The 24,230-nt window shown below is 32.6% G+C and overlaps 1 protein-coding gene across 4 annotated transcripts in view; it reads right to left on the reverse strand.

Annotated features, from left to right (window-relative positions):
• Positions 1-24,230, reverse strand: part of Amph (amphiphysin) — an 89,054-nt gene that overhangs the window by 28,705 nt on the left and 36,119 nt on the right. For all 4 annotated transcript variants that reach the window (XM_080173254.1, XM_080173253.1, XM_080173251.1 and 1 more), the window contains exons 2-5: positions 13,047-13,127; positions 10,092-10,146; positions 1,527-1,615; positions 615-716 (exon numbers count right to left, since the gene is read on the reverse strand). In XM_080173254.1, the coding sequence (XP_080029380.1) occupies positions 615-716; positions 1,527-1,615; positions 10,092-10,146; positions 13,047-13,127 (327 nt within the window). The remainder of the gene's footprint in view (positions 1-614; positions 717-1,526; positions 1,616-10,091; positions 10,147-13,046; positions 13,128-24,230) is intronic.

Below are 24,230 nucleotides of genomic sequence, written 5' to 3' on the forward strand. Positions count from 1 at the left end.
TTGTGCATAATCATTGGGGATTAACATCAATTTATCGGCCATTGTCTTATCCTTTAAGATGCCTGGAAATAGTGCAATTTGAATCTGATAAAAATAATCTTGAAACGATTATCTCAAATTAGATTAACATTATTGGATCTGTTTGGGTGTTAACACTTTATAAAAGTCAGGGAGGGAGGGGACATTAGACTATAAATTTTACTGGTACCCAAAGTTCTTTAAACATTATTCTCAGTTGTTGGCTTCTAAACTTTGGAAACTTTAAGTTAAATCTTGATTGGGTTGTAAAAAACAGACTTATCTATAAATGGGGTAATTTTATTTATCATAATTGGCCGGGGATTACATTAATTTATAGCCCATTGGCATATCCCTTAAATATGTATTCAATACGGTTAAAAGCAGCGGATTCGAATCGAATTTGTAGCCGTGTGTTTTGGAAAGAAAAGTTATTTATTTAATCATCGCATCGTGTCAAAGACAGCTTTCCGCGGACATTAAAATTAAATGGTAATAATATTCGTGGAAATAATATGCTATAATATAGATGAATACCGGTTCTAATCCAGCTGATATTAATCGGATTTAAAGCCGATGAAAACAAACAAACTTACCCTCATTTCAGGGAACTGTGCTTGATAAGTATTGAGGGGTGTCACCACTTGGTCGGTCAGTTTGTGGGCCAGGTCTGCCCATAGCATCTCATTATTCTGGGCCTACATACATAGATAGATAAAAAGATGTACGGTCTGTCATTTTATTGGCCAGGTCAGCCCAGAGCATCTCATTATTCTGGGCCTACATAGATTGGTAGGTAGATAGATAGAGTGGTTGATGGATTGATAGATAGATGGATAGACTTGGTCGGTCAGTTTGTGCGCCAGGTCTGCCCATAGCATCTCATTATTCTGGGCCTACATACATAGATAGATAGATAGATAGGTAGATAGATTTATAGATAGAGAAATATATAGTTAGATAAGTAGATAGATACATAGATGGATGGATAGATAAATAGTAACATAGATAGATAGATACCTGAACATGAAGCATATCCTGGCCAATCCATTCCTTCTCATAAATATCACTCTATGTATCCATAGATAGAAAGATGGATAGTTAGATAGGTAGGCAGATAGTTAGATAGATAGATAGATACCTGAACATGAAGCATATCCTGGCCAATCCATTCATTCTTATAAATATCACTCTATGTATCCATAGATAGAAAGATAGATAGTTAGATAGGTAGGCAGATAGTTAGATAGATAGATAGATACCTGAACGTGAAGCATATCCTGGCCGATCCATTGCTTCTCATAAATATCACTCTATGTATCCATAGATAGAAAGATGGATAGTTAGATAGGTAGGCAGATAGTTAGATAGATAGATAGATACCTGAACATGAAGCATATCCTGGCCAATCCATTCATTCTTATAAATATCACTCTATGTATCCATAGATAGATAGATGGATAGTTTGATAGGTAGGCAGATAGCTAGATAGATAGATAGATAGATACCTGAACATGAAGCATATCCTGGCCAATCCATTCCTTCTCATAAATATCACTCAATGTATCCATCAAATTCTTACTCGCTGTTTGCATAGCTGAAAAGAAGTTCAATTTTGAATTTGCCGCCATTTTTAACCAATCAGAAGTCTGCTTGGAAAGGTTCATCCAATAATATGCTGGCATTATGAAAAGGTGATGTGTGGTTGGTTCCTTTTAGCGGCAAATCTAGAAATTTGATTATTTTTCTTTTGGAAGGGCGAAAAATTTTATTTTATAAACATGTTTAATTACTTTAGTTACAGTTTACAATTTAAGGTCTGTCCGTGTGTAATGAAGGCTCTCACTATCCGCTGAACCAATATGGTTCTCCTTTTCTCGTAGGTCTTGGGAGTATTTATAACTATACTATGACCCTTCCGAGATAAATCGCCTTTTGGAAAAAAGTCTTCCCAAATTTTTTTCCTTTTGCTTTTTAAAATTAAATTCAAGACAATTGTGCCACTAGAGGCATAGAATATAGTTATAGAGTAGCAACGCTAGATAAATTGCTGCGTAAAAATTTAAATTCTATTTTAAACAATTAAATTTATTTTGAACGCTTTAATATGATTATTCTGAAACATGTATTTTGATAAATACTTTACAATAAAAGAGGGGGAGAGGTGTGTGAGAGAGAGAGAGAGAGAGAGAAAAGAACGTGCGCCTGTTTAATGGACAAGACATTTCCATTTGGAAAGGGATTGGACATTGGACTGTAAAGTAACTGGTACCCAAAGTTTTATAAATAAGTTATCTTATTCGTTAGATTAAAAACTTTGGGTGCTTTCATTAAATATTAATTGCTTGGTTTTAAACTTTTTAACCAATTATTTAAATCTAAAAAAGGGGTAATTTTGTTTTCAGCATTGGGGATGTACATCAATTTATCGTTTCTTGTCTTATCCCTAGGATCTCTGCATTCTAAGTGTTAAAAGTTAACGCCAAAATAAACACAAAAATACAGTAAAATAAATACATTAAAACAATGGTAATAATAACCATAAGTAGCGAAGAAAAGGGGCCTTAAGGAATAAGACAATGGACGATAAATTGATCCTCAAAATTACTCCTTACGTAGATTAGGTTATTGGTTGAAAAATTTTGCTTTTTAGGGTTGGTGCCGTTTTTGTCTAGGGGCTCTATCTCTTGAGAGGGTAGTAGTAACCTCCCACAATATACAAAATTATCCTTCAATTTGGACGTACAGACAAAAACAAATGATAGTATAGAGTTTCTTCGCTATCCAAACTTCCAAAATTTAGTTCGAAATTCAACAAACAAATTTTTTTGGACATTTCATTTGACCTTCAATTCATAAAGGGAAGGGACATTGGGCTGTTTATTACACTGGTCCTCAAAGTTTTATAATAATGTTTTCTTATTCGTCGGCTTAACAACTTTAAGGACTTTAAATTTTGATTGGATGGTTATTTAAGTTAATTGTCCAAACGTTTCAACCACTAATTATAATCTACAGAAGGGGTAGTTTTGTAAATCATAATTGGGGATGTACATCAATTTATCTGCCATTGTCACATCCCTTTAGATCCCTGCCTTCAATTACTCAATAAGCAAACAATAATGAAAGAGGGGGGGGGGAGGTAACATTTAAAATTTACACCCCCTTTGACTATATTAAAGGGTTGTAAAACTCTGTCAAGAGGAGGGTGGATTAATACACCCCCCTACATTTGACTTCACATCTATTTTTGATTTAATTGTATTGAATAATTTATAATTTTCAACACTAAAATGATTTAAAGTAAATGCAATTTCCATTCAGGTGACTTATTGAGCACATAAAACCACCCCCTTTGTATGAAATAATTTGAAATCATGGAGGGAGGGGGGAATTATTTAGGTTATTCAGGTAAGGTAAGGTTATACTGGGTTAGGGCACCAGCGGAGAAATAACTACCCTTACTCCCTCTATTATTCAATTTACTTAAAATACAAGGGAGGGGGGGGGGCCGGGGGGGACTTAGTGCTCAATTTGAACTTTGAGGGAAAGCCCTAAAGTAAATGCACCACGAAACTAAAATTTAATTTATTTCCTAATGCATTTGATAAATAATTAATATATACATCAAGTAAATGAATGGAAACAAGGATGACAGCATCCGTAAAAACGAAGCTCTGAATTCAACCAACGAATATGTACACTTGTAGAATGTCCAAGCTTAATAAGCAGTAAGCAATTTAACGACATAAACAATATTGTATGTACAGGATTTTTAAGGACATACTTAACTTCTAATGACTTGATTATAGAAATGCTTCGCTTTAAGTATTGTAATTTGTTCAAAATCAAAGAATAGGATTTTTATATCATACAAAAAAAGGGTTGTCATAACATTTAAAAATCAACATATTTATGAAAGTTAAAATATTTATATTTAAGAATGGGGGAGTTGTATAATCTCCTCTCCCCCGTCTAAAATTTTGTCCATTTTGTCCATTTATTAATTATTTGAATTTGCAAATAACAATATGAAAGTCACAGTGTTGTCATTTATCATTTTATGACATAGGTATAAAGTATGAAATAGAATTATATTATTCTTTTATACATTAAGATACCTATATTAATTTATATATTTAGATCCCTATATTTTATACTAGCAGCTACGCACTAATAGGACTCTCTAGGGGGACATGAAGGAAGTGGGGGGAGGGGGGTGTAAATCAACCATCCACTTTTAATTTTAGAATTTTTTTTGGGTGTTATCTGGATATTTCACTTGGGAGGTTGGAGGTATTCTCACCAAAATTAGACGTATTCTATAGACGTATGAATAGTTATTTCTCGCATCGTATTATAAACAGCTTTCCGCGGATATAGAATGTACAATTATAAGATTAAAACCAGTTTTTTTAGCCCCTAGGTGCCAAAGGCACGGTCTAAAAAAACTGGTTTTAATCTTATGATTGTACATTTTTATATTCGTAGAAAGCTGGACATAGTTTTTTTTGTATGGATGAGAACCAGTTCGTATCCACCGGATTCGAATGAATACGAGAAAAGCTTTACTGTGGTTTGCAAGATCCTTTGCTACATGTAGACTGACAGACATCCTGTTACTTTTATATAGGAATACTTTAGTACAACACCAGCTAACAATATCTAATCAAAATTATTTACTAAAAGACAACCCACTATCTAAAAAAGCTTTACACCATGACGTCATTATATGTATTTCATTCTTAAAGTTGAAAGAATTGTTTTTGCCAAAGTAGAGGATTATAATGGATGTAGAATATACGTGGATATATAGACAGGGGAATTTTTTTGTTAATAAAGCTTGCTAACAGGGAACTTGTTAATTGGTCGGGGTTCGTTCATCCAGTACGAGAGGATGGGGTAAAAATGATGGGAGAGGGGTAATCGATATTTTAGCCCGCTGCAAGTTTTACTTTATTAGAGAACATGAAAATCTGGTGTAAGATCCAAGTTATAATATATCCATTGGATTACCAAATTTGAAGTAAATGAAAATAACTCAATTTTCAACAAAAAAGGACATGCGTCAATTTTCAACGATTCCTTGGAAAGGGTGATTTATTATTAAAAATTATTTATTTTCTACGGGGAAGAAGGGGATATTGCACATTATGAAGGTACTCAAAGTTCTACAAATTTATTCTTTGGGTACTTTTAAAAAAAATATTGGTTTGATTGATTGGTATAAACTGGTATTTTTAAGATTTTTTCAACCAATAAAAGATACAGAATACAAACAAAGAAACAAACGAGCAGTGCCTAAACTTTTCTACAAATAATTTTAATCTACTGAAGGGTTAATTTGTTTATGTTAATTGGGGTGAACCTTTATAGTCCATTGTCTTATCCCTTAAGATCTCTGATAAAAAACATCATTAGTAAGCTGGTAAATATTATATAGGAGAAAGGGTTGTGGATTAATTTTTACCGCCAATGTCCCTTCCCTCCCTGAACTGACAAAAGACTTTTGGTTAAAAACCATAAACAGAAAAGAAGCGAGAAGTTAGTTTTTTTCCATATTGAATTACCAATCAAATTAAAAAGGTTATTTCCAGTATGGCTTCAAACCCAATTAATATCGGCTGGATAAGAACCGGTTCACAACCATACTGAAATATCATGTAAAGCATAGTATTACAGAAAATTTTCCACAAATATTTTAGAAAATCATAAAATCAATACCAGTTTTATTTTAATATCTAAGGAAAGCTGTCTATAATACGAAGCGATAAATAACTAATATAGCCATACAGTTAAACGGATAAGACAATGGACGATAAATTGTTGAACATCCCCAATGATCATTAACAAAGTTATAATTAATGGTCGAAAAGATTGCACACTGCAAGTTGGAACCAACCAAACAACCTAGTTTACAAAGTTTTAAGCTAACGAATTAAATAAAACGCCAATAAAACTTGGTAGAAGTATAATTTACAGTCCTATGTCTCCTCCCTCTAAATAACGTTTAAAGGGAAAGAGCGAGAAGGATTTTTCTGACTACTACCATAATATCATAATTGACTTTTGCCAAAAAAGACAGAATTAAAAAAAATAGTGTTTCTTCAGTTCCTCATAATACAGATTACGCGAATATAAACATTATTAAAACAACCGGTTCGGAGCTGGAAGAAAATCAGATAATTCAAAATTAGCGTATCAACATAAGTATAATGAATTTATTATTACTTGGATCTTACACCATATTATCCAGTACTCTAATATTGTGAAACTTGTGGCTGGCTAAAATAACGATTTTCCCCCTACACCACCTTTACCCTATCTCCTCCCCTACTACTGGATGAATGAACTGACCAATAAGTTATGTCCACAATTTTTAAAATATTTTTCCATGTATATTTGTGGTTTTAATCGAACACCTATTTAGCAGTGAGGTAATAACTCAATATGACAGAGCAGTGGATAAAGATCTCACAAACTGCTTACAACTTAAAATATAAATTAAAGTATTTTTGTTAAAACTTATTAAAAATAGATAAAATTTTAAAATGAGATAATTTCTAACGCAGTTAAATGTAGGTATCAATTTTTCAGATTTATGTAATACATTTAACTGTAAACAGTTAAAATTTTTTTGTTAGATGATTTATTCAACTTATGGAAAAAATCATAAAAAATAATAGGAAAAATACAAACAATTAACTAACAAAATGATACACAGATAGCAAATTATCATTAGTACAGTAAGTTAAGAACAATGTTTAACAATCTCACAGTGAGTTAGATAGGTTCAAAAACGATAAATATGATAAGTTAGTTATGAGATTATAAGCAACATAATGTTATAACATATATAATATAATGACACATAGGTTATAATATGGTTAATATCATGATATAATAGTTATTGGATGATAGAGGTTAAAGTTTTAGCAGCTAGATTCAAATTTCCTCATTTATTGTAGATATTTATCCACTGACAAATGAAGTTTACTATTGTCACTTTTTACACTATATACATAATCCACAAAGACAAATGTCATTGCTTCTCGGTGCTGATTTCTTCTGCAGTATTACCATGACTTGAAATTTGAAGAGGAAGGTGTCAGGAAACTGCAACTCGTCGACAGCAAGACGCCAAAGTTTCAATTAAGAAACCCTTCATCCATAAATAAAAACGGCTGACGCCTGGCATGGATGTAACCAAGAGATTCATACTGAAAAATCAGGAGTTATGTCAAAATAAATTAGTCATCTCCAACCTAATTTATTTTAAATGTCCAAGATTTACCCATTGTGTGAGTTGTAGTGTTATGATGCTTGGTTTCAAATTGCACGCCAACTTTAATTGCGCGTAGGTCAGGCTGGAGAGGAGGAGAGTAGGCTCTGATTGAGGGGTGTAAGGGAAGGTAGAGTATTTCTGTAAGGGGAATATTTAATCCCTTCTCAGGTGGGAAACAAGGATTTTTTTGAGAAAATGATAGCATTTTAACTAAAGCTGACGTTCATTGAATGGTTTTGGTATGTGGAAATTTCTTTTTGGTGGTTTAAAAAGTCTCACAACTCTATGCTTCACTGGGCTCTTATACATTTATTCAACCCATATCAACTTTGAGCTGACTGAATAAGAAATACTGAAAAAAACTCAGCTTTCATTGGAAATTGTCGGTTAGATCCACACTCCACCACAGCTGCGACATAACTAACTGTAAACAGTAAATCTTGAAAATTTATGACATATTTAGAAAATATAAAAACAACAAACAGCCTGAAACCTTACGAAAACAGGTTTTAATGGATATTAAAATAAACTTAGATATAGGAATTTTTTTTATCCTTATATATAAGTAACAGGATGTCTAGGTCTGTGCGTCTGTCAGTGTGTATCAAAGGATACCGACCAATATGATTATCCTTTATAGTGTAGCATCACATAGGTCCTGTAAAAGTTTATACCGAATTTTGGGGACTTAACCCTCCCAAAATATATTGCCCTAGAATGACTTCCCTAAAAAAAAAACTGAAAATTGTCGACTTCAAATGCCCCCAGAGGCATCTAAGGGCGTAGCCGCTAGTCTTAAAAATATGAACATTTTGAAAAATAGGTTTAATCTGGCAATCTCATACAATTTACATAATGTATTTATAATTACTGAAAATTTAAGGATGAATCTATTAAATTTAAGATTGGGCATAAATTTGACTTTTTTGGGGCTAATTATTCCAAAATCTTAAGTAATAAATGTCTCTATGTCAGAAGCATTAGATCTCTTCAATGGCTGGACTGTTAGATTTGTGCTTTTTTAGGAAGTTATATTGGCTTAGTATGGTTTTACACTATTTTAAAATTTGTTTCCTATAAGGTACTAAGCTCCTAAATGCAACGTTAAGTCCTAATGTATTACGTCCGTTCATTTCATCTAAGATCTAAGAAACTGCTAGACACAATTTTAAGTGAAGATTTTAATGGTTCTAAATCTAGGGTAACTTTGGTTTTTTTTTATATAGGGAGGTAGGTCATAAAGGTACCCCCCCCCCCCCCAAGAATATATGGCCTTGGGAAATTACCTATTACACCGCTCCCCCTAAATTTTCATTGCAAACAAATATCAATGCAAGCGGAGGGGTCTTCCCTTGCACTAAAGTTACTTAAAATCTCTAAAACAGCTCGCGGTCTAAAATAGCTACCAACCGTCCTACTTTTTTATATATAAAGAGTAGCTTATAATTTTTTTTATAGATTTATTACCCTAGATGATTATTCATACAGAATAAATCGTCCAAAACGGCCTTCTGACACAGAAAATGTACTGTTTCTAACCAATAATATAGACAGTGTGTTCCTATTGGCCTAACTATGGAATTGTTCCTATACTTTGTTCCTATTAGTCCAATATAGGAATTGTTCCTATAATGTGTTCCTATTGGTCATATTATGGAATTAGTCATCTAGAAATTCTATATCTACTCAAATAATATTGGTAAAACTCAAGGATCTAAAGGGATAAGCCGATGGCCGATAAATCTATGTATATCCTTGATAATGATACACAAAATTACCACTCCTGTAAATTAAAATTAGTGGTTTAAGCGTTTGGACAATCAATTTCATAAACCTACCAATCAAAATTCAATAAAAGTCCCAAAAGTTAATAAACCAAAGAAAACGTTATTATAAAACTTTCAGGACTCGTGTAATTAACAGTCCAATGTCCCCTATCTCCCTGAAAAAAACTAAATCGGATGTATATCCTTATTTTTGGGTTTTATTCAGCGGACATTTTTTGTGCTATTTTATTGGTTAAAAACTGATTAATTTTTAAATTATTGTTTGTGACAGCGCCTCTAGCCTATATGGGCATCTAATTTTAATACTGAATTTATTTCGAGATATTGGGCCGTTTATTATACTAGTCCCCAAAGTTTTATAATTGCGTTTTCTTATTCGTCGACTGGAAAACCCCAAAAAATTACATTTGCGAGATATTATTGGGACAGACATGAAAAAAACATCCGACCCCTTTTAAATCAACATATAAAACACAATTTTGTCTCGAAAATCAATAAACAATAGATATATACCAACAGGAATAATCTCCAGAGAATCTTCCCTGAATAGAGATGACAACATCGATAAAAGCGAAGCAACTGAAATCAAACGATAGAAAAAACGTACATTAAAATAAAGGATTCTGTTCAAGGATATACTACATCTTAGTGCTTGATTACAGATATGATTCGCTTTAAATATTGTATCTTGTTGTCCTAGGAATCATTGTACCCAAAATCAAATGAATAGGATAATAATATCACACAAAAATTTCCTTTAGGTTGAAAATTTAAATTAACATGTTTTAAATGAACGTGCGAACTTTTTGGTAACAAACATAGAGTTGCTACGTTTTCTAAATCGATCCTAATTATTACATGAATCATCATCTAAAGTTTGAAATCAATAGGGAAATTATAACATGCCTAAATAAACAAAGAGAGCTAAATCAGACGTACGAACGTACAGACCCTAATTATAGAAAAGCTTCGCCCGTAAAAAAATGATAAAAAACTCTCACCTCTAATACAACGAAGGTAGTTATTAATATCTTTATGTAATCTCGTAGCGTTAACCTAAAATATTTATTAAAATTAATATCTAAATAATATACAAAGTCATCCTAATAATAAAGTAGTAAGCTTTTTTTTGTCTGTAGTTAAGTGTTTCGCTTACTACTCAACCGATATGGTTCATTTTTACAGGGAAATATCTTATAGGTCCTGAGATGGTTTAAGGCTATTAGTATTCAATTTTTAAAAGTAAGTCTCGGTATGGTTTTTACCTTTTTTCTGCCCATCAGTATCCATTCGAATATAGAGTCCCTAGAGGCTAGGGGCGCAGCCGCTAGTATTATATAAAGTAGTAGGGTCTTTTTGTCTGTAGCTTAAGAATTCTCTAATCTCAACCCGTTATGGTTCTTCTTCTTTACAATGCAAATGTAACTTCTAAGGTCCTGGGAATATTTGACTTTAAATTATACTGGTACCCAAAGTTTTATGAACGCATTAGATTGTATAAATACTTTGTCATTTCATTAAATTTTGAAGGGATTATTTTGTTTTAACATAATTGAGCATGTACATTGATTTATCTTTCTTTGTCTTATCCCTTAAGATCTCTAATGTGTGCTGATTAGAATATCTGCCATTGTCCTCTCCCTCCATACTAATAATTATTGCAAATGCAAAAATGAATTATGCGTTGCGGATTTTTTTTAAAAAGCTAAGCTATTCTTGAATTTGAGGGAGGGGACATTGGACTGTAAATTGTTATGGCACCCAAAGTTTTTAAACCGTTCTCTCATTCACTTAATTAAATCTTAATAAATTGTTTTAAACTAGCGGTGTTCAAACTTTCAACCAAAAATTTAATCTACAAAAGGGGTAATTTTGTATATCATAATTGGGAATGGATATGAATCTATCATCAAAATAATACAAATAACAAACCCTTTTATTACAAGACCTTTGACTGGAAGTCTTATCTATGAACAGCAATGATTTGCTGCGCTTATTAAGTGCTAAGGTATTCCCTCCTACTACCAGTAAAACAAGAAATGTGGTACTCATTTAATTAACGTCTTTACCTATGACGCAGTTTATACCAAAATTACAACCCACCACCTTCCCAACGTCAAGGCAAATACGATTTAAAAATTCGGACGCTTACGATGGACAAAAGAACCACTGTTTTTATTCATTACATGATACTCATAAATGATAACAAAAATGCATAATTTTTATAACAACAAGTTAACCCTTTACAGTCGGGCCCCTTGCCGCACCTTAATCAGTCGGGGGGGGGGGGGGGGGGGCGTTCAACGCCCCCCCCTATTATCTCAGTTCCTATTAGAGCTAGAGGGCTAAAATTTTTTGTGCAAGTCCCCTGTGTTATGATGAATTTTCGACCTAAGTAAGTCAAGGTCAATTTTCGCTTCCTTCACCCTTTTATTTAACAACCTTTGTTTTTAGGTCCTTTTTTACTTAAAAATTTCAAACGGCTGTAATTTTTTAATTTTTGAAGCTAGAAGAAAATTTTTTTTGCAGAAAATGTTTATTTTTATGTAAATTTTATGTTTGAAATATCAAAACATAAATTTCAGCGGCCGCAGCTGTACTTGGCAGCTGTCAGCAGCCGCAGTCGGCGGTCGGCGGGAAAACGGCGGCGGATCTTTATGAAATTTTAATACATTATGTAGACATGTAAGAAAAGCTTAAGTTTAAAATTTGAAGTCTCTAAGTCAAAAATTGCGGCCACAGGAACCTTTTAAAGATTTCTGGAGACCTGGAGGATCAGGACCTGCAGGATCATACCTGGAACCTGAAATTGACTTGAACACCTGTATTTAATATGAGGATGTACTACTAGAGGATATTTTAGTATTTTGGTAAGATAAAATGCTTTGTTTAAGTCAAAAAAAATATTTTTGATCTTTACCTGGATGACCCTGCCAGGTTTGCTGGCATCCTGTGCCCGCCAGGATGGAGATATTCAAAAAATTCCAACTCTCAGTTATGTGTCATACCCAAACTTAAAAAGTCAAGCAGTTTGGGCTCTTTATCTTTCACACACAGAAAATGAGATAGAAAAAACCGGAAGGGGGGGCGTTCAACGCCCCCCCCCCCCGACCGTTAAGGGTTAATTGATGTCCATGTGCAGAGCATCATTAAAAGTATCTAATAAAAATCCATCAATACACAAGAAAGTCCGATAGAACCATAAAGGGCCAAGAATCTAAAGGGATAAGACAATTATCCAGTATTCAGAATAAATTTAATGGTGGAAAACTCTAGGCACTAATATTTTTCACTGAGTCCACCCAAAAGCAAACGAATGAACACATTGGGTACCACCTGCCCATACATCCCTTAGACAGAAGGACGGACAGAATAAGTTACAGAGTAGCTATGCTCATAAAAATCACAAAAAGGTTTTGATAACTCTTTTATACGAATACATTAAAAAAGATGAATATTTAAACAAAATAAAGATAAAAATTTAAGACTAGAAATAAAGAAACGGAAGAGAGAGAGAGAGAGAGAGAGAGAGAGAGAGAGAGAGAGAGAGAGAGAGAGAGAGAGAGAGAGAGAGAGAGAGAGAGAGAGAGAGAGAGAGAGAGAGAGAGAGAGAGAGAGAGAGAGAGAGATAAATTGTAAACTAATTACTAAACCATTGAATTGCACAGACTTTTTCTCTTTGTCACGGGTCTAACATTGTAGCAAAACTAGAAGATGCGGTAGTACTTTTCCACAAAGTGCCTCTTAAGCTTTGAACTCCCCCTCCCATTATTTTTAAATAAATTGAAAATAAGCGGGGTTAGTTTTTTCTTATGGTAACCAATATATACTTGAAATAAAGGAAAAAACAAACTGAAAACTACCACCTCATATTTTTAATTTATTTAGAAAATTAGGGAGTTCGGTGCTCAACATGCACGTTGGGGGAATATACCAGAGACTATAAGAGGCTTTACCTGTTGAGCATTAAAATTTGCCAAATGTTCTTCAAAAATTTCATCTGTGGTTTTGTCAGATTTACCCAGGTTCTGCAGAATCTGAAACAAGAAAAAATGGTTAAAAAAGTGCTACTTAACAATTAAAAAATTTACAACCTTTATATCTGTCCCCCAAATGTTATTTTAGATTTATTTCGTTTGGCTATACCTTATTCCTGGGTCAAAATATTTGCAAAACATGGTCAAGATGATCAAAACGCTAACAGTGTTTTAGTCAAGTTTTCGCCAATATTAATAATTTAATATAAAAAGAACCCGAAACCTTTCAAATATATATAACGTCTATGATAACATATCTATGTATTTTGTAGCATAACCGACAGACAGACGTACCATTTCATGCTCTAGTCAGATAAAATCATTAAAAAACTTTAAATACTAACCCTAAATACATATTATGAGGTGTAATAAAATTCGCTCTTTCAAATGTTGTCATCCTTGTTTATTCATATTACCCATTAAATTTCTATGTTTACATTTTAAAGATTTTAAAAAATCTTTGTGCCAAGAAATTTAAATTTAGCAAAAACTTCTATCTTGTTAAAAGCAATAAGAGCATTAACTATTATACAGTAAAAGCAGAAAATTATTCATTTCAACCCGATTTTTAAAACTATCAATACCATAGAGAAGTCAGGGATTTTAAGGGATAAGACAAAGGACGATAAATTGAATATAAAGACATACAGACGTACGGACATCACTACATATATAGTATTTGCGCTAAAAATGGTCAATATCTTATTTATCAGCATTTTGAGAACTCCTTAAGCCAATACTCATTACGCCCTGTCTAGCGATGATTCCTGGGATTAACAATAATTAAGAATTACAACATAGTTGTTGTTGTTTGTTGTTGTTTTTATATAATTTATTTCGAGTTAAACATGAAACAAACTATGAATTTATGTATTTTTAAATGTTTATAATAGATAAATTACGAATTACGGAATATAAATCATGTACATTTGAAGTATGAGATATTATTTAAAACATAGACCGTTAGTGTACTGTTAAGTTACTAAGACTAAAAGACTTTGAAACCCCACTGGGCGCTTTTAGGACCAGTTTTGTAAAAAGTTTAGAAACACACCTGTGGACCTTTTAATTCTTCAGAAAGACGTTTACACAATAATGCTTAAATAAACTTTAAAAAATCAGGGATCTAAAGGGATAAGACAATGACTTATAAATAATTGTACATCCCCAATAATTATACTCAAAATTAACCCTTCTGTAGATTACAAAAAGTGGTTTAAACGTTACGTTCGAACACTCAACATAATGAACCAACCGATCATAATTCAACGAAAGTCCCCACAGTAGTTAATTCAATTAATAAGAAAACGTTATTATAAAACTTTGCGGATAGATAGTTATTTGATTTTTTTTATATTATTAATGTATTGCAGTTCAATATTATTTAAGTTTTTTGTTACTAGCAAACTATTTTAAAATAACAACAGAATAAAGATAATTTTTCATCAAATTTTAAGGCCATCCAAAAGTTATGAATTTAGCCATTCTAAAGATAATAAGAAACACAAATTCTGGTGCTATCATCGTTTAAAATATTTGTTATTTTCTAAAAACACCCTTAATTCGACCCAAGAGAAAAAATAGCAAAATTAGGATTTATTTGTTCATAAATCATAGGTCAAAATTTAAATAAAATATTTTGTAATTTTAATGATTTTTTTAATGTTTATAATAGGTCTGCTAGAGCCGTTCTATGAAATTCAAACCCTGAATAGTAAAATCTTTAAAAAATCCGTAGCTTTAAATATAATTTATACCTAAACCTTTTGTGTATTTAGATTTGTATTTTTATTTTAATTGAAAGCTAGTCACCCTAATATCATAATTTATACAGCTTTACTTGTCTAAATGTGTCATCCTTGTTTTAGACTTTTATTAAAATTATTTGTCCGTCGGCCTTACGTATAATGCTCAAGAGGGCAACAAATTTTAAATAAGAATCTATTTTCTCGTATTCATTCGAATCCGGTGGATAAGAACCGGTTCTCATCCATACAAAAAACTATGTCTAGCATCGTATTATATCCAGCTTTTTACGAATATAAAAATGTACAATCATAAGATTAAAAACAATTTTTTAGCCTGTGCCTTCGGCACCTCGGGGCTAAAAAAACTGGTTTATAATAAAGCCGTTTATTATACGATGTGAGAAATAACTATTCTCGTATTCATTCGAAACCGGTGGATTAGAACCGGTTCTCATCCATACGAAAAAACTATGTCTAGCCTTCGGCATCTCGGGGCTAAAAAACTGGTTTTAATCTTATAATTGTACATTTTATATCCGCGTAAAGCTGTTTATAATACGATGCGAGAAATATCTATTATCTGTTGCTATTAAAGATAAATAGCTAAATTTTGTTAGTGTAGATTACGCTTATCAATAAACTTATACTCAATTACTCAATATGTCCGTCTGTCTGTTCATAATTCTGTTTTATTTGTAAACTGTTTTATAGATAAGCTTATCTACTTATAAATTATGTCATCATTGTTTTTATTTTTTTTTTATAGATTTTTGAATGATTTTCAGTAGAAAGACTACTATACAATTTACTTTATCTGTCCGTATGTAACTCTATGGGATAATTGTCGTTTTCTTTGATGTTATTTGAGACAGACTGTTCCATTGAGAGTCCAATATATAATTAACAATGTCCGTCGGTCACGCTTCAAAAGACAAAAATACTTTTTTTTAAAAAAGATATCATCATTTCCAATGATTGTTAATGGCAACTCATTTTGTCTGTTTGTCCATTCATGATTGTTTGTGCTTCGCTACTTATGGATGTTGTCATCCTTGTTTTTTCATATTGTGCTTAATTATGTAATAGCCAGCCATTTGGAACAATAGTTTTAGTCAGGGAGGCAGGGAGGAGACATTTGACTGTAAATTACACTGGTACCCAAAGTTTTATATCTTATTAGTTGGCTTAAAAACTTTGGGTACTTTTATAAAATTGTTATTGGTTTGTTTTAAGCTAGTATAATATTAACTTTTCAAACATTAATTTTAATTTACTTAAGGAGTTTTGGGTTATTTATCATATTATCGTTCATTGTCTTATCCCTTAAGACCCCTGAGTTTGAGCAGAGAACAAAACAAAACAAAAAAACAAGTACGATTATATATAATGTTGGTCTACAAAATATCAGGAATCAAATGAGATAAGACAATGAACGATAAATTGATGTACATCCCTAATTATAATGATGATGCATGAAAATACAACTTCTGTGGATTACATTAACTGTTTTAAACGTTTAGACACTTAACTTAATGAATCAACCAATCAAAATTTGATAAAAGCCGACGAATAAGAAAACATTATTTTGAAACTTTGGGGACTAGCTTTATAAAAAGCCCAATGTCCCCTCCATCCATATTAAAATATAGTTACCAAGATTTACTTGATCTTTCATATATATTAGCGACAGCGCCCCCTAACTCTAGAAGGCAGAAAAATAGCATAAAACCATCTTTAAGCCTTACTTAAATTAAGAACTCAATAGGTTCAGTGGTTCAGAGATCTTAAATGAACAACAAAATAACTTAATTACTATAACATGGATTTAAATTAAGCCTAACATAGAAAATTATATTATTACTGCATAACACCTTAAGAGTTAAGACTCTAGGGGGCTAGGTGTCGCTTCGGGTACTAGACCTCTCTCAACGCACCTTGGAACATACATACAATACTTATTATTGCGGTGTAAAGCGTCCATTCAACCATCAAACAACCAACTCTCTACGACCTTTGTCTGAGAAGTCCCAACTGTGCATGGTAGCGAGTTGCGCCTGTTTTGTGCCAAGGCATTCCCCCCACTCTAACTATTTATGTCGCGCATCTGGCATAGTAGCAGTGGGAACCATTTTTAACGTCTTTAGTTATGACGCGGTGTCGGACCGAGATTCGAACCTATCACCTTCCCCACGACGAGCGGATGCGCTACGTGTTGAGCCACGGTCGCGGATTCTAACTGTTCTTTATTCATCAAATAAAGGGTGTTTAAATAAAAACCAATCGCTTCACTTTTTTCAATATAAACTTTACAGTTTTGGTCCAAAACTAATAAAAAAATAGTACAATTCATGCCCAAGCAATGAAAATAATAAAACAATATTGAATCTTAAATCTACTCACCCTTCCCGAGCACTAGAGCTCGAAACCTAGCCCTTGCAGAGAAATTTGCCCTACGCCGAAAGTGCATATTTTATAATAAAATTAAGACAAATTTGTCTCTTTAAAAAAAGAACAAACCGTCTTAAGTACTTGAAATCTTGTAGATAGACCCCATAATGTTTGGGGTTTTTGATGGGGCATGTAAAGATCTTTCTCTAGACACCTTAACAAGGTTTCTAACATAATCCTAGCCAATTTGGCATCAAAAAGAAAGACCTGACAAACATCAAGAACTAGATTTAAACAGAGCCGCCATGCCTCAATGTTGGATGGGTCTGCCTTTTTTATCCCAAATCGGCTAGGATTGAGGTAAAAACCTATTTAAGGTGTCTAAAGAAAGGTTTTTACATGCCCCTTCAAAAACTCTAAACATTATGGGGTCTATCTCCAAGATTTGAAGTACTTATGGTGGTTCAAATTGTGAGCGATTGGTTTTTTTTTAAACACCCTTTATTTTATCGATCTATTGCTGTGCTACTTATGTACAATATTGTCCTTACTTCCTTATTTATATAAGGAAAAATTAAAAAAATTTAAATTTGTTTATCAAAAAAACTGCGTAGGATGAATTTCTAGTTTTTTTTGTAAGAAGGCTTTCTATTATTAATAAATATAGTATGACTAGATGACCAATTCCTTTTGCGGACAAATTGTATTACAACGAGGAACAATCCTACCACATAATTGGCCGAAAAGTGTACACATTTGTAAAATTTCACAGCTAGTATTAAATTACCCAACTGACCATTAAACGAGTTCCATGTTAGCAAGCTAAATTGACAACAGTTGTTCCCCTGTCATAATATCCACGTATAATTTACATCTACTATTAACCCATTAGTGCCGAACCGGGCACTAAAACCCGGTTCCGAAAAATGGAGAAAAAAAAACGGTTTCCGGCTTCATAATTGCATCATTCTCAGAATGAATCCCCCCTCTACTACCCTGACTTTCATTTCCCCCTGGAGCAGGCAGATCGCTTACTTCCGTTTGCTGGTATAGCTCAACAAAATTTGAAAATCATGAAAGTTCAAATTCCCCTTCTAACTTTTTTGTTTTTATAGTAAAGTCGCTGATTTTTTTTGTGAAATCTAATGTTTATTGACAAGTACATCTATTTGTGAATTCGTTTTATTCAAATTATAATTTTTTATATGATTTTTTTATCGTTTTTTTACGCCCTATTATGACCCGGTTCGGCTTGGCTATAAATACCCGAAAATTTTAAAACCCGGCTCGGTTTCGGTTTTTATTACCCGGTTTTAACTTTTCAACCAATAAAAATTACAGTTTACGTCATTAGTAAGGGTTTGAGCCACCCTAATAACCCTAGTAATCTCTATAGGTGTCACCCAATAGTTTTATGCTCGTTTTCTGATATGTAACACCCAAATTTTATATGTTCTTTTTTTGTAGTGTGTGTCTTTTAAAACTTCGAGCAACGGGTTTTTTTACCCGAAAACGGCGGCACCTATAGCCGAAACACTAAATTTGAAATAAATCGCTTCGTATTATACTTGTAGCTCTTTAGATTACATGAGGTTGTGTAGTTTTCAATTACGGATCGTATCAAAGTTCTAAAAAGTGTTCATCTCACTTTTGGCGTTCAAAAATTACATTTTTCGATTTTGGTCAAAATAACCGGGTTTATACAGGTCAACCGGGTTTTAAAACTGGGGGAAAGCACCAAAAACGGGTGTTAATGCCTGGTTGGTATTTATGGCCAAGCCGAACCGGGTTTTTTTGCAACTTTCCTGTGCACGCCACTAGAGCAAAACAAAAAAATACGAATTCCGTTTTGACCATTATAAAGCTTCCCTGAAACTTACAGCTCGATCGGCCCATAAAAGTGGCGCTCGGCACTAATGGGTTAAAACATACGTGATACAAATATATAATTAACCATCTAGCGCAATACATCTATTATATTCTAATTCATAGAAACCATGACTAAAGAGTACATTGTCTCAGGGAAGTGTAATAGTTTGAAGAAAATTAAAACCATTGGTTAAAAAATATAAACTTACCAATCAAGATGAAATACATATACCCAAAGTTTTCAGTCAAACGAATGAGAGAACGTGTTTATAAAACTTTGGGTACCAGTATAGTTTTTTGTCCAATATCCCCCAGATATATAAGATCCATTGAAAAAAAAGAATTTGCAATAATGATTTCTAAAGCAGAAAAACACACACATTGCTACAGTCCAATTTAAGATAATTTTAGCCTTTTCTTCTACTGTCATGATGTTTTAACTACATTTTTTGAAACAACCTTTTTTCAGAAATTTCTGACGTAATTTCCTAGTGCGTTCAAGTTTGGATATCGGATATACGTGGATTTATTGACAAGAGAAAATTTGTCGTCAAATTAACTTGTTAATATGGACCTCATTTATTTGCTATTTCGTTCATCCAGTAGGAGGGGAGGGGTTGAGGTTAAGAGGGTAAATGGGGGTATCGTTATTTTAGCCAGCTACGTGCATCACTTTATCAGAGTACATAAAATCTGGTGCAACATCCATGTAATAATATATCGATTTGAACAATACGTAATGGCTTAAATACTAGGGTTCTTATAAGGGATAAGACAATTGACTGGCATATTGTTGTTCATCCCCAAGTATGATACTCATTATATTGATTGAAATCATTGGTGAAGAAGTTTATAGCCAAGATTTAGATGTGAAATTGGCAAGATATAGATGTATAGTTGACAATTTTGGATGTTTAAATGCCTGTGTTAGATGTATATTTGTCAGCATACCTACGATATTGTATATTAAATTACTGTCGAATTTTCATCCAGACAAACAATTTTGACAAAAATACATCCACTGTATTTCTGCCAGTTGCAGGAACGGCAACGTCCCTTACGAATGAGATTATGTGTTTTAAAACTTTGAGTACCAGAATGATTTAAAGTCCAATGTCCCCGAAGTTAAATTGTCTTCCCAGGACAGGTTTTAGGCTATTTTCATGAAATAAACCCTCCTGAGACAAATTTACCCAAAGAAAATATCATTACTCAAAGATATTTTTCTATAACAAATAAAATTTAGGAAGGTAAAGGGGAGGGGAATACCCCATTTTCACAAGACAAAGTCCCTATAGGCTAAGGGCGCAGCCACTAGCATCAAGATAGTTAATTTTGGTTAAAATGAATAAAAGACAAAAACTATGTAATTTCCACCATATATGGTATTAAATGCTAAACATACAAATTTATGATGCTTAATAACGAGCATTTATCTTAGGTAAAAGTAACAGGATGTATGTCTGTCTTATCTGTAGCTTAAAATCTCGTAAAACACTCGATAGATATGGTTCCCGCATTCTCCTGAGAAAAAAGTCCTGTAAAAAAGAAGCCTCTAGGGGCGCAGTAAAATAAAATTATGGGTATTTTATTTAGATTTTTCCATTCCGTCAATAAACAAAAGTTACAAAGACCTAGAAGTCCTCAAGGTTAAATAGCTGTGCTAACAATGTACAAAATGTACAATTTGTTAATTTATGTTGTTGGTCATGAAAATAACAAATTTGTGTTGCCCCATCATTCTTCTTATTAACCAGGGAGGGAGGGGACATTGGGCTGTAAATTTTGTTATATGGCTCAAAAGCTTTGGGTACTTTTATTTAATTGTCATCGGTTGGGTCTAAACTACTAGTGTCCGAACTTTTAAACCAATAATTGCTATCTAAAAAGGAGTAATTTTGTTAATCATCATTAGAAATGTTAAAAAATTATCATCCATTGTCTTATCCCTTAAGATCCCTGTGAATAACAGTTTACACACATTGTTCATATTTAAGATATTTATAGTTTAATGAATGGATGGATGGATAGATAGATATAGGAGATAGATATTCAATATCTATACTACAAAATAGCTTGATGTCTGTCTGTCCGTCCGTCTGTCTGTCTGTCCGTCATTTAAGATCTCGGTAACCACTGAACCGATTATACTCTTCAGGAAATATGCCTACTAGTCCTGTGGTGAATTTAGGCTATTTTCTTGGGGGGGACATTAAATTTAACAACCCCCCAAAAACCAAAAAATCCCCCCCTCCATATTTTAGGCAGTTAATTTAAAATTTATTGTTTGCAGCACCATAGGTACTTAATGTTTTTACCTTTTTATTACCTCTTGGGGCTTCGCCCCTAGAAGCTAGGGGCGAAGCCGCTAGTTCATTATATAAATCAGAAAGTTATTTTTTGTGTGTAAACATTAATATTTTGAATACTGCCGAACTGATTATGTTCTCAATTTAAGGGTATCTTCGCATAGATCTTGACAGAGCCTCTAGATACGACATAAAGAATTAATGTTTTTTTTATCTGTAGCTTAAGATTTCGATATTTACAGATTGCGTTTTTCATTTCATGAAATATTAACACAGGTCCTGAACTGGTTATAGGATATTTGTTTGATATTATTTTAGGCTATTTTTCATCCCATCCTTCCCATTTAAATACGGATCCCCTAGATACTAGAGGCGCACCCACTAATATAGTGTAAACATTAAGACAAAAAACAAGTTAGATAGATGAATAGATTATATTTAATTGGAGTTTTAGACAGAAATTTTATTTTTGTATTGTATTAAAGTTAATCATTATTATAAAGAAGATTCTCTATATTCAGAAAGTGTCCGTTTCTATATGGTTTGGTCTGAAAGCTTTTTTTTATGAACTATTAGAATTTAATCATTCTATTTTCAGTAGAAATAGGCATAGTGTTATAATAGTATAATTAATGGATATTTAGAATTTGTTTATATTCGTATGCATGGTATGATCGTCTGTTTGCCTTGCTGGTATGGATGTTTTCATTTTTATTTGTAATTAATTATAGTTCGCACACTGCATTGGAAATGTTTTAACAGACTAATTTAAAGATAGACATCGATAAACTTATGTATTGACAGACAGCCGGACTAACAGACAGACAGACGGACAGACAGACAGACAGACAGACAATGCATTGGTATAATAAATGGTATAATTTAAACTAGCGGTTGTGCCTCTAGCAAATAGGGACTGTATTAAGGGCAGAAAAATAGAATAAAACAATCCTAAGACTTAGGTTCAAAAAATAAAATAGCCTAAAACCATCAAAGGACCTATGTGAAGCTTACCTGAAACAGAGAACCCAAACGGTTAAGTAGTTTTTGAGATCTTAATTTTCAGACAAAAATCATTTACTACTTTATATAATAGGATATATATACTTAGAACATGGAGAGAGAGTGGACTTTGGGCTGTAAATTAAAATAGTCTATTAAAACGTTCCCTAATTCGTTAGGTTAAAAAGTTATGTAAGTCTAACCAGCAGTGCCTAAACTTTTCCATCATTTTTTTTAACTGAAAAAGGTGCTTATAATTAATTGTCTTTTATTGAGAGAAAATGAAAACTTATCAGGGATCTTAAGGGATAAGACAATGGACGATAAATTCAAGTACAACCCCATTTCTTGATAAACAAACTACCATGATTTAATCAAAGACCAACCGATTAAAATTTTATAAAAGTTACCAAAGCTGTTATGACAACAAATAAAAGAATGCATTTAAAAACTATGGGTACCAGTACAATTTACAGGCTAATGTTCTCTCCCTCCCCATTTAATTTTGCAAAAAATGTCCTAAAATTTCTATTTAAATAAACAAAGTTCCCTATGATAAACTTTTTACTAAAATTTTGCAGTTTTTAACTTAAAATAAACATATGAGGGAGGGAAGGGATATTGGATACAACATTACATTGGTACCCAAAGTTCTATGATAAAAAACTTTGGGTACTTTGAATATATATTGATTGGTTGTTTTAAACTTTCCAAACTTAGTTTTAATCTATAGGGAATAATATGTTTGTCATCATTGTGGATGAATACAAATTTATCATCCATTGTCTTATCCCTTAAGATAATATACATATCATTTTTAAAAGCGAAGCTTTTCTATAATAAGGGTCGGTCCGTCCGTACGTCCGTAGTCCGTAAAGGATAGCTTTTTTCGTTAATTTAGGCATGTTAGAATTGTCCTATCGATTTTAAGTTTTGCATTATGATTCCTTCAATAGTTAGGTACGATTTAGAAAGCGTAGCAACTCTATAATCATCACCAAAATGTCCGTACGTCCATTTTAAACATGTTGTTTTTTTTACTTTTAAAACAACTAATTTTTATGTGATCTAATCATCCGATTGATCTGTTTTTTGGTATATTGATTCCTGGGACAACAAAGTATAATATAATCAAGCCCTAAAAATGAAAGTATGTCCATAAACATTATCCTGAATCAGGCAGTTTTTCAACATATTTACTTACAATTTTGCTTTGACTCTTATACATATTATGATTATTCAGTTCTGACACTATACAAGTGTTAATGTCCGTTTGTCCTACCGTTTCAGTGCTTCGCTTTTATGAATGTTGTCATCCTTGTTTCAGTAAATTCTTCATATTTGTTGAAAGCTTACCTAAAAAAATTAAATCATTGATTAATATAAAATTTTCAATTAATACCAGGGAACTTAAGGGATAAGGCAATGGACGATAAGTTGATGTCAAACCACAACTACGATAAACAAAATTACCTCTTAATTGAATTTAATTATTAGTAGAAACTTTGGATACTGTTTTAAACCAACCAGTTAATAATTACTAGAATCACATCAAGCAAGTTTACAGCCAACGAATGGTAGAAAGTGTTTATTAAACTTTGGGTACTATTATAATTTAAAATCCAATGTCTCCTCCCTCTCTTGTAAGATGCTTGTAAAACTAGAATATTGAGTTTATAAATTTCGCTTTGCATTAATGAACCGTTAGCTTGATATAATGCATAATTAGTAGCGAAGCTACTCTATAACTGAAGTATGACCGACTGAACGTCTAGGTATTCTATAGA

Source organism: Acartia tonsa, chromosome 10, assembly GCF_053477335.1.
Source record: "Acartia tonsa isolate MP-2025a chromosome 10, ASM5347733v1, whole genome shotgun sequence".
Lineage (NCBI taxonomy): Eukaryota > Metazoa > Arthropoda > Copepoda > Calanoida > Acartiidae > Acartia > Acartia tonsa.